Below are 14,250 nucleotides of genomic sequence, written 5' to 3'. Positions count from 1 at the left end.
TCTGTAGAGATAGGAAAGGACAGGATTGGCCCGCGCCAATAGCCCTTTTCAGGGTTAACGTTTCTCCTTTTGAGTGAATGACATTCTATGGCTTCTGCTCGAACTTGCCTGGCACCCTACCCGGCGAGTAGCTAGTTTCTCTACCGCCACAGACGAGAGAGGATCTCGTTCGGGGTGTGAGGAGAAACCAACCTTTCGCAGGGTATTCTCACCCACGTTGAACTGTTCCGTCTCCAGAAGCTTTGCATTTCATTTGTGAAATGCGGGAGACAGAGCGCGGAGCTAGTTTTCCGAGTGCAACAGGCACAGAATAGGCTATTGTCGATATATTAAAATTCAGCTTGGCAGTGAGGCCTAGAGGACACAAACAAAGGAATAGCTGTTATTACAGTTGTCAGCGGTTTGACATACGAACGAGGCGAAATGGTCAATTTTGCTTTGTATTGACCCGTTCGCCTCGTTTGCATGCCCTTTTAAGCAAAGGAATATTAGACCGCAGGCTGAACTGTAATAACAGCTATTGAATGACAAGTTTATTCATTTCTTTTGCTTGTGTCCTCTAGGCCACACTATCAGGCTTAATTTTAACATATCAAAAACGGCCTATTCCACGCACACTGTGCTCCCAACAAGGAGGGGCACCTGGGGACCTTGTAACTGGTAATAAGGAGAAGTTAATCATGAAAAGGGTTTATTTGCGCATGAGAACAACTCTTCAATGAAATTAGCTTACCAAGAAACGACGTTATTTTTCCCCTCGCATACGTTCATATTAGATAATTGGAATTCGTGGGGTTAGGCGATGTTCTTTGCGAATTTTAGGCAAATTATAAATATTGTACAGTGTTTTACGCTCGGCTTGAATGATGAACGCGTATAAATCTGTAACAGTCATATTCGTTTTAAACTCATTCATTAGTCCTCTACAACCAAAAGCTAGCTTATCCTCGTGAAACAACATTATACAGTACAATTTTACACTGTAAGGCCATTTATCTTAATAGAAGTTTTGGCACGGTTCGCACGAAATTGTTCGCGGAGTTTCTTTCTCTTCTTCCCTCTCAATTTTATCCGAACCGTGCCAAAAATGCCGTGTGGTGTAAAATGAGCCTTGGGTGTCTGTTTATATACCTTGGTCCAAGAGGTTTTCCTTTTTCTCTAGCTCATTTAATTTTGCATTGAAAGAAGAAAGAAAACCTCTCGGTCCACTAGTCAAGAGTTTATTTGACCGCACGAAAAATTAAAGATGACATTCGTAACCAATTAGATCAGTTGATGTGTACATCCATACTTCAGATCCAAGGCAAACCTTTCTGGCAATTCTCAGCTCACTCCAACAGTAGGCCATTTCCGAGTTGCCTTTTGCCTGTGTCAAAACGCGAAACCATTAAGAAAATGAGTTCCGCCTTCAGTTCGCTTTCATTTTCATGCGAATCAAACTTATTTACCTAAGAAAGGTTTTGCACGAAGACTCGTTTTGAAACAGAGGCACAAGATAACTCGGAAATGGCCTGTTGTGTGCTCAGTTACCTGGCCTATAAATGTAAGCGAGGCTGGTGACAGACCATTGGAGTGCAAACCAGTTAGCGGTAGAACAACTTGAATTACACACAAAAGCTGTGAGGTCTGCATCAAAACAAGATCACCTCTAGCCAAAGGTCAGGTCACCGAGCAGACAACTGTAAAATGGTCTATTGAAGAAACCACTGTTGGGGAAACCACTTACGAACGAAAAGGAAACCTTTTTTGTGTTCATTCAGTATTTTAGCCGCGGACCATCGTAATACGAGAACAGAAGCGTTTATAAGTTTTGGCGCCGGGTCTGCAAACTCGCTTGGGTGAACAGAATCATCAGCATTTCGACAATGAATTGTGATTTGAAAGTCGGCTTTTCTTAAAGTATTTTTTCGAAGTCATACCTACACAATTAAATTGCTGTGCACAGGATTGCCGTTTACCCATAATTTAAGACGCGAGAATGTAAGAAGAGGCAACTGAAGACGCAAGAATCTAAGCGGAAAAGGAACGAAAACGCATGGTCACAAACCCTATAACCTCAGGAAACGCGGCTTCTTTGTAGATGTACATGTATTTTTGTCACGTGCGGACCGTTACCCCATGCAGACGATAACAAATCGAACGCTTTCTTACTGACAGAACTCTCTACCGTTACTTAGATAAAAAAAGAGAGAAGTATAGACAAAGAAAGTTATACTTCAAAACAATCGGAGTTTATATTTACTCTTTCTACATAAAAATAACAGTTAATACAAAAATATATCATGTCCTTACTATAGTGCAAGCAACTGGATGCGCTATTCAAAACTTCCTCTCTCTTTCATTGTTACTTTGGAGGAGTTTCCGTTCGCAGTTCGACGATCTCTTTCCTTCAAACGTATGATAGAAAAATAATCCTTTTAAAAAAACCCGAGCGACACAAGGCAGACGGTTCTTTTCACGCGTCAAAAGATCATGAATCTTCAAAGGAAAAAAAAAAAAGAAAAAAGAAAAAACAAAGAAACAGGCTGAAAAGAATCTATTTGCTGTAGAGTGGATATCGGTGACTCCTGAAAATGTTTCCAAATAATCACCAGGTTGTAGCAGTTGCTTTAAACGTTCATGTCCCATAGTCGATATTAACATTTACATTATCTAAAACTCTTGATAATACCATATGATTACTTCTTTAAAAAGTCTTTTCGGGAGAAATTGAGCCTAAGTCAACACATTTCTCATACAATCAAGTCCTTGGTTTTTCATAACCTGCATGTTTCAAGATAATGAGGGAAAATTTAGGAAATAATCACTGGACTGCTGGGTGTTATCACATTACTCATTCAGAAATTTAATGTCAGTCTTCCTAAAGTTCAGTTGTTTCTTCGCATGTTTTCTCTTCCGCTTCAGCTTCGGGTTCATTCGCTTTTTCTCCAACTTCACTCGGTTTCTCCTCGGCCGTCTGTTCGTCGGCTTTCGGTTCTTCAGCTTTCGGTTCGTCGGCTTTCGGTTCATCAGCTTTCGGTTCTTCAGCTTTCGGTTCATCAGCTTTCGGTTCTTCAGCTTTCGGTTCATCAGCTTTCGGTTCATCAACTTTCGGTTCGTCGGCTTTCGGTTCATCGGCTTTCGGTTCTTCAACTTTTGGTTCGTCGGCTTTCGGTTCATCAGCTTTCGGTTCATCAGCTTTCGGTTCATCAGCTTTCGGTTCTTCAGCTTTCGGTTCATCAGCTTTCGGTTCTTCAGCTTTCGGTTCATCAGCTTTCGGTTCGTCCGCTTTCGGTTCGTCAGCTTTCGGTTCGTCAGCTTTCGGTTCGTCAGCTTTCGGTTGCTCTGTTTTTCCCACCGCGGCTCCCCCTATTCCACAAACTAAACGACATAACAATAGTCAATAGGTGTGACCTCAACTTGAAGGGACCCAGAAAAAAACATAGCCAAATCAAACGCGGACCACGAAATTGTTAGTCGTCCGTTTTTGGATCTTCGAAACTCCATGCTTAACTCGACACGATTCTCACAAACCTTCACAAAGACCGTTTTGAAAAAGTGGAGCTGACATTCTGTGACAGCCATGCTCTTCTTTCGCCTCCTATCCATGTTTTCTTAATTTTGTTTTGTAACTCACCTTTCTTGATCGTGTCCCGTATGCTAGTCTCCACATAAGTGTCATACTTGTCGCTGAGTGAAATAGCCTGTCGGAGGGGGTCTGGGATACTGCTCTCTACTGGTTTAATCATCTACACAAAAAAGGAGGACGGTAGATGGTGTTAGTGATGAAAACAGGACAGTCAAATCAGCCGTGAAATATACATGGGGATCACGCAACATAATAACTCCGACCAATAACTTTATTACAATTTATTTCGACGTAGCACCAAACCCAGTTGCAAAGGGCTCGAAGATCACACGGCGAGAGGCTTGACAATACAAAATATACGTTGTGTATTTCAAGTACATGTACCTTTAAGACATGTAAGGCCAAGGGTTCAGCTTAGGCTACAGTACTCATTTTTAGACCCTTAGGACATAGAACACGAGAAGGATTCAACTATACTCATTTCCACTAGCATTACTTACTGGTTTACAGACTTGATCAGTCAAGCTGTGGGTGTGTGGTACCAGCATGCACAGCATTGATTCCATCAGGTACTGGTCCAGGACAATTTTCTGGTCCTCGTCATATTTCTGTTGGTTACGAAAGAAGTCAAATCACACGAGTAACTGTTTTACGGCGCATGCACAGAGAATGTGATGGCCAAAAGAAAACAAGGCCGATCAAAGAATAGACCATTTTACAGTTCAGTGACCTGGCCTTTGAATGGCAGCGAGGATCCAGCTGCCCTACTTTTGATGAAGACCTCATTGCTTTTGTTGTGTAAATCAAGTTGGTCTTATGTTAGACGTAGCTGGCATTTAAATGAAAAAGGCAGAGAGGTTTGTATCAAAGCGAGGCCACTTCTAGCCTCGCTTGCATTCATAGGCCAGGTAACTCAGCATACAACTATAAAATGACCTATTTTCCTTCGGGGTAATAGTAACACGAAAAACGAGCAAGGTCCTGGTGACGAAAGCGCAGTAGACAAAGAAGAGCGCTTGAGTGGGATTTTTGAGGAGGACAACTTACCAACAACACTTCCTCTTTGACAACTTTCATAACGTCTGCGGCAGTTTCACCGTTTGCTTTGGCATCAGTACCAGAGATTCCTTCATTGAAACGCTCCTCAAAGGTAAACACGGCTGAATCCAGAAACTGAAACAAGGTTTCTAAAGTTGGTGTTAGAAATTCAAGATCTGTTTACTGGCCTTGCGCGTCGAACGACGCGAAGTGAACGAGTAACGATGATTACATAAATAGGATAATGTGTGAAAGAAAGGGAGAAGGACGAGCGCTTAATACATAAGCTTTTTGATGTGTTCATTACTACAAAAATCACCGAATCGTGGAATGGGCTGGAATTTTTGTACAGCGACCACTCCCACCTTCTTTGACTCTTCTTTTGCTGACAAGCCCACATTCTTTCGTGTTGTTGTGAGTTGACTGTAAGCGAAGTTCAAACTAAAGATGGGGAAAAGGAAAGAAGCGGATAAATTTTTAACACATTTATCTACTTCTCTCCCTTTCCTCACCTTTACTTTGACCTTCGCTTTCTGTCAACTCACAACAACACAAAGGAATGTGGGCTTGTCAGCAAAAGAAAGTGAGAGTGGTCGCCGTACAATAATTCGAACCCAGTCCACAGTTCGGTGATTGTCGTAGTAATTTCTTATGCCATCCTCACGTAAACGTCTATAGATTCGTTATTATTAAAAACTGGATCATTGTATAATGCAATTCGAGAGTTTTCATTGACTTAACCCTAATGGGTTATGGGCCATTATACCATGCTCTACGAATATGGTAAGAGTACGCGTGATTCTTTTGGGGCGTTTTTTATTTTTTATTTAGTTCTGTTTGCTATATTTTGGGTGGCGTTTTTAATAGGACAATTATTCCACTCGCGCTTGTTGGATATGAGACGGTTATAGCCTCTAGCATCTCATGTCCAATGCGCGCTCGTGGAACAATTGTAAAATTTTTGTTTCCATAACAAATGACCTATTATGCCTCCTAACCTGAGCCAGTTTATCAGTTCCTATGTCTGTCACCAGATGACCATTCAAATTATTGATGCGCTCTCTAAACTTTTCATGCAACGTGCTTACAAAACGAATATGAACTAAAGCATCATAGAGCACAGACCACGAGCGTGGAGCTTTGTCCAACGTCAGGAAAAACTGAGAAGAACAAAAAAAAAAAAAAAAAAAAAAAAAGTACAAAAATGAGTTAATGGTGGGATATACATCACTACCTTTGAGCCTAAAGCTTCCCACGGTAGGATTGACGGAGTAGTGAGTGGTGCAGTGGCCTATAAGCTACATAGTTCATCAGACACCAGATCGATTGAGTAATTCATCAAAGGCAGCCGCAATCACAGACCAACACGTAAATGTATGTCTTTACTCACACTTAAATAAAACAGGCATTTTAGAAGCTAGCTTAAAAAATTCTGTACTGATGTTGTGTTGTTATGGAGATCTGGGTATGTTCACTAAATATACATGTAAACATTGTGTAGTAGTTTGTCTGAATGGCTGTTACTTGCATTCAAATTTAACACTGAACAGCTTGTAACCGATCAGACACACCACTACATGAATTTCTGTAGAGTTGTACAATTATTACAGATTTTTTTATGTGTGAATCTACAATAGATCTCCCATAATGAGCACCCAATGCTGTTTACTCCACACACTCATTAGAGTCCACCTTTGGTTGCTTTCTAAACTTTCAAAATAATGCAATTTAACGTGGCTAAAAACAGTTTCCAGTACTTTCAAAGACTTTTTTGATGGGCCATTATAACCACTCTTTATCAGTTGATGGTGGTAACTGTTTTGAGCCACCTTAAGACATCTACACGTAACTTCATATAAAATTTACAATCTTAGAAATAATACACGTATACATGTACAGTAATGCAAGCACTTACTGAGGGCAAAGATGCTTCAATTTCATTAGTGCTCTTGGCTTTCTCAATCACTCCATCCACTTTCTTGATGAAGATTTTCCTCAACTCTGCCAAACCTTGTTCCATCTGACAAACAAAGATATTTTCAAAAGAAGAAAATTCAGCTGAAAAACTGAAAATCAAAGCTTACATGTGAATCAATATTGACATTTTAATGTAGTTAAATGCAATTTAATGGAGTCAACAACAAAGAGCAATAGGATTTACAGTGAGTGTTGTTTTGCATGGGAGCAAGTCTTCAAGCATTCCCCCTCCCTTCCTCCCCTCTCTCCACCGTTAATTCAGTATGACGGGTGCCTGTCTCCCCTTCCACGTGGGGGCTCATGGCTCGGTTTCCAGGATTGCCAGCCATGGGAGCGGTCTCTATCTAGGAGCTGGCTGCCAATAGTGAAAGCTCCTGGATGTCTCGGGCACCCAACCTCTGTTTAGGTACTGCATACAGTTAACACAACATCATCAACGCTGCCTTGTTAGTTGTATATGTAAGACCAAATGAAAACCTGGATGCAGTTCACAAGACATTTTCTCTTGATTCACCAGAATGTGGTGAAATATAAATACATGTATACTGTAATCTTTCCTGCAACAACCTCTTCCAGCTACATGAAGCAAACACTTACCACATGTGGTGTTACAGACATACTATTCAAATTTTGATGACAGTACAGATAATTATTGCAGTCAATACCTTGGGTTTTAACAGATCAACTATCTCTTTCAACATCTCTTCCATGTCTTTCAGAACTTTTTCCATTGAGCTTTTTAAAAGTTCTATAGAGAAATAAATCTTGTAATTAGTCATTGTTGTTATTAATAATAAATTCTACACAGCTATACATGAATATCAACCAAATGTAGACTACGTGCAGATGTCTCCCGTTTCCTGAATTATACTTTCCTTTTCCCACAAGAAACAAAGGAATATCTACATGCAGACTTAAGCCCAAATGACCTTTAATTTACATGTATGTGGCAATTTAATTAATTATAAATTAATAATATACAGTCATATGTTAATGCTACTGTATGAATGTGTAACTTTTGTCACAATTGTCATACAGAAGTCCACATATGAATTGATTCTTCCTTAAGTACTGATTGCAGCATGGAAATCTCTTTCTTCAAATACAAGAAATGTCAAGTCTTTGAAAGCCACTGATAATACTGGCACATAAATGAGGAAATTACTGAACAGTTGTAACATTTTAGCCTCAAGCTGTCATGGCTTCCTCCTTGGCTGGTACATTTTTGTTGCTTGTCATTGATCCACTGCACACAACCAGTATAGTGCATATTATGTCATAACACAATCAGAGACAGATTCCACTAAAGTGAAAGTACATGTACTTTAGGAGATCTTTGCTGATGCCTCCTTACCTCCTTACCAATGATATGGCTAAATGTCTACACAGTATAATTATACAAAAGACATCATACTTTGCACAAACAGACTCTAAATGTTTAGAAAGTGCTTGCTTAATCTCCAAAATGTTTACTTCTCTGTGTACAATATTAAAGGAAATATTGGCTTTCTAAATCAGGAAAATGTCTGGGTGGAAGTGTGCAAATTAATGTGCTCATAAATTCTTTGAAATTTTTTGATTTTATCCACCTGCAGCACACAAGAATGATAAACTACAATTGGGCTCAAATTTCTAAGGACAGTTAAATGTGTTATAAATGACCCCTCGATATCAGGAGGTGATATTCTGGTAGCTTAATAGGAGACTGAAACACTTGTTATGCTAATTGGACAATTTTTGTTGATAACACTTGTCTAGTAAACAAAGATGAATGCCTACATGTAGAGTGTATAGAGACAATGCCCAGACCAGATCGTGGTTTAAGAACTGAAAGAAGGAGCAGATCTAGCAGTGTTCCAGGTATAAGAGGGGGAGTCTCAGGTTGAAAACCAAACAAGTTCAACTGCCTTATCCAAGGAACTGATAGTAAGAAAACTTCTGACAGATGATTTGGAGAAGTCCATACCTACTTGTACTGACCCATTAGAATTCCTTATGGACACTGCTACCTTACCTTAAGAATTTTTATTATCTGGAACCCTGGTCTACACTGTCATCAACATCCAAATGCATTTATATGTACCACAACTTAACTGCAAATCACATGCCTGATAAGTCCCACATGACTTTGCGTTGCACTGCAGCCAGTTCGTCCTTCTTACTTTTGATGGTTGGCTCGAGGACCATTTTCATTTGTTGAGAAGATTCCTGCATTCCTTTCCATGATGGAATCACCATGGCCATTACAAGAGAATCAAGTGTCTTCACAACCTATCAAAACAGTACATGTACAATTCAAATTCAGTCATTAAATAGGTCATTTATGGTCCTAGCAGTATGCAGGATGCCTGTCACATATGAACTCGGTTAAATGACCTTGCTCTCCATGAGTTCTCGTAGCTCAGTGGATAGAGTGCTCATCTGGTGTTCGGGACATCATAAGTTCGATTCCTGTCAGGGACTCAGATTTTTCTTTGTCTCACGCTTGTGTCATGTTGATCAATTTACCTTTCATATACATAACTTTCTATAAATGTGCACACTTGGCATGTGATATTCTACATTACTTTTAACATTACATGTACATGACGTGGCTGTACATTTAGTAACAGTACTAATTATATAAAATCAATACATACATGTAATTCAATATCCCTTAACCAAAAAAATTACATCAAATTCTTGGTTGCTTGTGGTTTAAAAATAAATTACATATTAAAAAGACATAATTATACACATGTACGAACCTGTTCTCTGATCTTTTGCTTTATTGTCCAGCCTCCTGGAATGTCAGCATAAACATCAGACATCACTCGATAATTGATCCTGTCCACGAGGATATCACTGAGAATCTGTTGAAAGAAATGTGAAGTTCTCTCAAATCAAGTATTTGATATTTTGAATATTGAATATTATTTTGAGGAGTGTGAAAGCACACTTGGAGGAAAAGGAGTCATGCGAATGAACATAGCTAATAACATGTTTTAAGTGCTCAAATAGAGCTGCTGCCAGTAGATAACCACTTGAAAATTGACCTCTAACACACATGTGATGCACATATACAACACGTACATGGACACTGTAAGAAGATGTCATCTGCTAGTGATTTGTGTCCAAGACAAAACAAATTCTTGGTCTGTACAGTCATGTATTAGGGATTTCAGCAGGTTCTACTGGCTATAGACATGACAGACTTGAAGTGCCCCAAACCACACATAGATACAGACAACAGTGCAGGAAGATGTTTTCACACACCTGCTCCTCAGTGCCTGTAACTCTGTACCTCCAGTACGTCTTCCAGATAGCGACCTTGAAAGCTTCACGGCCCACTGGATCCTCACTCCTCAATCCTGGAGTGAATGAAAAAGGAGGAGAAAACAGCTTACACAAGCCCTGGGTACAGTGAAAATTCATATTCATCCAACAGTTTACATGTAGCAAAGTTACAAAATGTTCATCTACATGCAATTTACTAAATCATACCATGTGGGTACATTTATCATTGCCCTACTGCTGAAAACCGTTTCCCCTCTGTTTAGGTACCCTCAGCTCTAACAAGCCTCCTTAAGAACTTAAACTTTTCAATTAAGAACCCCACTCTCTTTTTAAGATGACAGATATGTGCGTCCAGACAATTTGCCAGGCTGAACAGAAAATTAAACATTTCACAAAGAAATAATAAAATTAGGTTGTCCACAAAGGAAGTTCACTGAAGCACAGTGTACATGTATACACTCTATACACTGTAGTTTGGAATAAAGAGACAGAAAGTTCAAGGCTGACTTACCCGAAGCTTTTCTGCAACAAACTTTAAATGTTTCAACCCAGGCTTTTTTGTCTTCCTCATTCTCAGCTGTGATTAGATATGCTCTTCTTCTTGAGTGACCCACCTCAAATGTATGCTCAGGATACTTCTCCGGAGTTGGTAACTCCTTCTCATCCACCTCTGCAACAAAATTAGCAGAATACACAGTTGTAACAGTCAAACTCTTAATAAATAGTCATCTGTTTTATAAGAAGCCACACCCAGGTAACAGCCAGTCATTAAAGTCACAAACAGACTACTTTAAGGTTGCTTTCTGCTGTGACTTTTAAGGCACCAAGGACGAGAGGGCATGGATCGAGAAATTTATGGAACCGTGTACATGTGCAAGGGTTAAGACAGGGTAAGTTAGGAAGTGAAAAAGCGTCAACTGTACACTGAAGACCGTGTAGATTGAAGAAACACATAATTCACTGTTTCATCTTGTCAGCTTTTTCTCGTGGCATCATCAAGCTCAAATGTTGTGAAAAAAGCCCCTATTCAAAAACCACCTCTATCACAAATGTAAGCATCTGCGGTCACCCTTTAATTGAGCCAATAAGGGTTTCCCTTTGTCTTTACCCCTATTACTTGGTAATTTCCCTGAAATAAAACTGCACATAGATTTTTGTTCAAACTTTGTCCAATGAATAATTTATTTATCATAAGAGAACTTTAATTATAAAATAAAAAAGGGGGTGCCCATGCTTGTTAAGGAACAGTGAGGCATTGAAAATGGCCCATTTTAGTGTTATTTAATGCTTATTACAAGAACGCATTCCAAGTTATTGTGACTCTTTTTGAGCCCAGACTCATGAAAACACGCCTCAAACTACAGTCAAGGCATGTGTCAGACACAAATAAACTTTTCAAGTTTGATTTTGACAGACAGATGAATCATTGTTAAAATATTTGAACCAAATTGCTTGCCACGGCTATCAAACTGCAAAATAGAAAAGACTACAGTGCAGCTGCTATTTTCCTTATTTATTCAATTTTCAACAATAGAAATCAGATCAGTCTTTTCTCACGCAAAAGCTAATGATTAGTTGATTAAAATGACTGGAAAAAAACTTGGGGTGCACGATATCATTAGTGAGCTATAGCCATTTTTCAACTGACAGAAACAGAACTCAATAACAAGGCAAATCCGCCATGTTTTCAATGTGTGCATGCACGAAGATGCACTAATGACACCATAAGTTATGCGCAGTAAGGATGCAACGCAATACAGGGGAATGACCTTAAGGATCACCCAAAATTCATACACCTAGTTTGGCTAAAGAAATATTATTGACAGCAATCTAAGAACTCTATCAGACTAATAAAATCGCCATTATAATGACTGTATAATTGTATTAATGATAAATATATAAAATACGTCTTACTCATCATTTTTGCAAGGTTTTTGACTCTTTCTGCCATTGTTTCATCCAGATCAGCATTTACTTCATAGCCACATGGAAAGATGGTGCCTTTGGGCTTAAAGCCTTTTTCAAATGCCTGTTTACATGTATGTCATAAAATGCACAATTCATGATCAAAGTGAAAAAAAAAATTAATATCAACTTGAAGTCTACTAATAATAGATACTGAATAATATTACAGAGGAAACTGTGTCTTCCTCACAAAATGAATTCATCCACAGTATAAATTATAATATACATGTGCAAACCTCTTCAGTTTCAAAATAGTCCACAGAGTAATCAGGATTCACAACAAAATAACGCTTCTTCCAGTTTTTCACCACTGCTCCTCTTTTGGTAAGGTATCCCATCTTCAGAGGACCCTTAAAGCTATCCCACTGAATCATAAGAAAATTAATCACAGCTTACATTAAAAGCACAATTCATGGAAAACTGATGATTGACGGAGCATACACATAATGTAAAATTATTTACTTTTGCCTTTAGTTTGTTTTGGCCCCAAGAAATTCACTAATAATAAAGGAGGCAGCGTGGCCGAGTGGTTAGAGCGCCGGATTTGAAATCCGTAGGTCCTGGGTTCAAATCCCGTTCTGATCACTAGCTGATGTTGTTCTTGGTAGCCCCGAGTTTAACTTCTCGGCTGCGCTTGTAAATAGCCAACTGGTCTACCTTCCACCAGTTGGGATTCTTAACCTAGTTATGTTTATTTGAATATTTATTTATCATTGTTTGTTTGCATTGGTCCTGAAAAGTCCTAATGAGGAGTGGCCAATTAAGTATACATTACATCACATTGTACATGTTTTCTTATTACTCACTGATCTTTGCAATAGCTGAAATGTTGGCTTTTCCTCTGCAAATGATTCAGCGTCTATTTCCTTCAAGGTTGTCTTTGTGTATTCAACTCCATAGGCTGTGTTGTAAGCTATGGTGAATTCCTTTAAAAATTCTTCTGCAATGTCTAAAATTGCATGTAGGTTGATAATGAAATCAATAATGGGTTCTTTCTTATAACTTCCCTGAGTAAAAATTTCAAACCTTAAACTTAATCATTATTATGATGATAAAATTAATTATTACTGGTCAGGACCTCATTACAGACAGTTCAGGGAGTAATGTGCTTGTAAATATCTTGAATTTGAAATTCTGTACATGATTATCTCCTGAACTGTACTCCACTCAGCCCAATTAGATGTAGCAATCATTATGGAAAGAAAGATAGCTCATACACCACCATAAAGCAATGTTATGGTTCTCTCATGAAATTGTTAAATGTTAAAACAACTATATACTGTAAAATTATACAGCAAATACTTTCCGAACAAAGATTGAGCTAACTATGATATGAAAAATATTGTAGTTAAAAAATTCCATCTTTCAGACACGAGACATTATCCAATTATTACAACTGGGTGGGGTCCAGTCCCCTACTACCAACAAATACGTGAGCATTGCTTCCATTCATTTCCTCCCGGATATACCTTCCTTGTATGTTGATCAACCAGAAATTACCACAAATGGAAATGAATTTGATTTGCAAACAAATGCTTAAAAAGCTTGTTGTTCAGTCTGAGTGCAGTAACTGCACAGTTTCACCAACTGGAAATAAGCTTACATGTAACTTAACAAGCGGTTGTTGTTTGCCAATATCGATGTTGCATAGCGAACATGCATAACTCAGATGTGATATTAAGCTTACTTATTTCTACAGCTTATGATTAGGAAAAATAAATAAAGCCTAGCTTTTATCGTTAAAACTTATTATGGTCGGCGGTTTTCAGCAGAACTATAGATCGATGAGATGGCACTGATTCCATGTAAGCCTAACCCAATTTGTACAGCTTACATGTATTCTACTGTTCATGACCCCATTTAGCGGTGTTTGACAATAGCAATTTATTGCGTTCGTAATACTTGTGATTGCACGAACTGTTGCGTTGCTCAGCCCATTCATTACCCCTAAGCTCACACTATGAAAATGAGGCCACTCAGAGCGCTTGCAGTCATTCCTGAATTCTAAGTCTACCATCAAGACATTGACACGAATGCAACTTACCTTCAATTTGCTGCTTCCTGTGTGAGTCAAGAGGAAGTAAATTACCCATATCCAAAACTTTTTTGTTTCTTGCGAAAGACAACCTTCGTTAGTCTTTGGAGTCAATCGCAGCCCAGTGTCTTAATTGTGAGAGAGGGCGCTTGCGAAATCGAGCTAAGCCGAGGTTGGAGATCGAATTTATAGCTCAGGCGAGCATTCCAGGGGGCGGAGCAGAAAACGCACTGAAACATCATTAAACGGAAGAGATCACGCGACAAACGATCCTTTTTTAGACACAGAATATTGTTTTAGTAGATGTGTGATGATCTTGTTACGTGACCGAAAACTCAGGTCAATCTCGGTCAATTTCTTAATCCCTTGTCAATCGATCAAGTTGTGAAGT

At 38.9% G+C, this 14,250-nt stretch overlaps 1 protein-coding gene across 1 annotated transcript; it reads right to left on the bottom strand.

The window, feature by feature from the left end:
- Positions 1-1,082: 1,082 nt before the first annotated feature.
- On the bottom strand, positions 1,083-14,146 carry LOC145495426 (PH domain-containing protein DDB_G0267786-like). The gene is made up of 15 exons (XM_081475038.1): positions 13,869-14,146; positions 12,631-12,773; positions 12,061-12,189; positions 11,774-11,888; positions 10,371-10,529; positions 9,839-9,933; positions 9,331-9,435; positions 8,692-8,854; positions 7,249-7,331; positions 6,522-6,626; positions 5,605-5,766; positions 4,616-4,741; positions 4,069-4,176; positions 3,617-3,728; positions 1,083-3,360 (listed from the first exon to the last, which is right to left on the bottom strand). Exons 1-15 carry the CDS (start codon positions 13,915-13,917, stop codon positions 2,861-2,863), a joined length of 2,154 nt encoding a protein of 717 aa, XP_081331164.1. The 5' UTR covers positions 13,918-14,146; the 3' UTR covers positions 1,083-2,860.
- Positions 14,147-14,250: the final 104 nt, after the last annotated feature.

Source organism: Orbicella franksi, chromosome 1, assembly GCF_964199315.1.
Source record: "Orbicella franksi chromosome 1, jaOrbFran1.1, whole genome shotgun sequence".
Classification (NCBI taxonomy): Eukaryota; Metazoa; Cnidaria; class Anthozoa; order Scleractinia; family Merulinidae; genus Orbicella; species Orbicella franksi.
The sequence above is the reverse complement of the archived record's forward strand: the minus strand, read 5'-3'. Positions and strand labels throughout refer to the sequence as shown.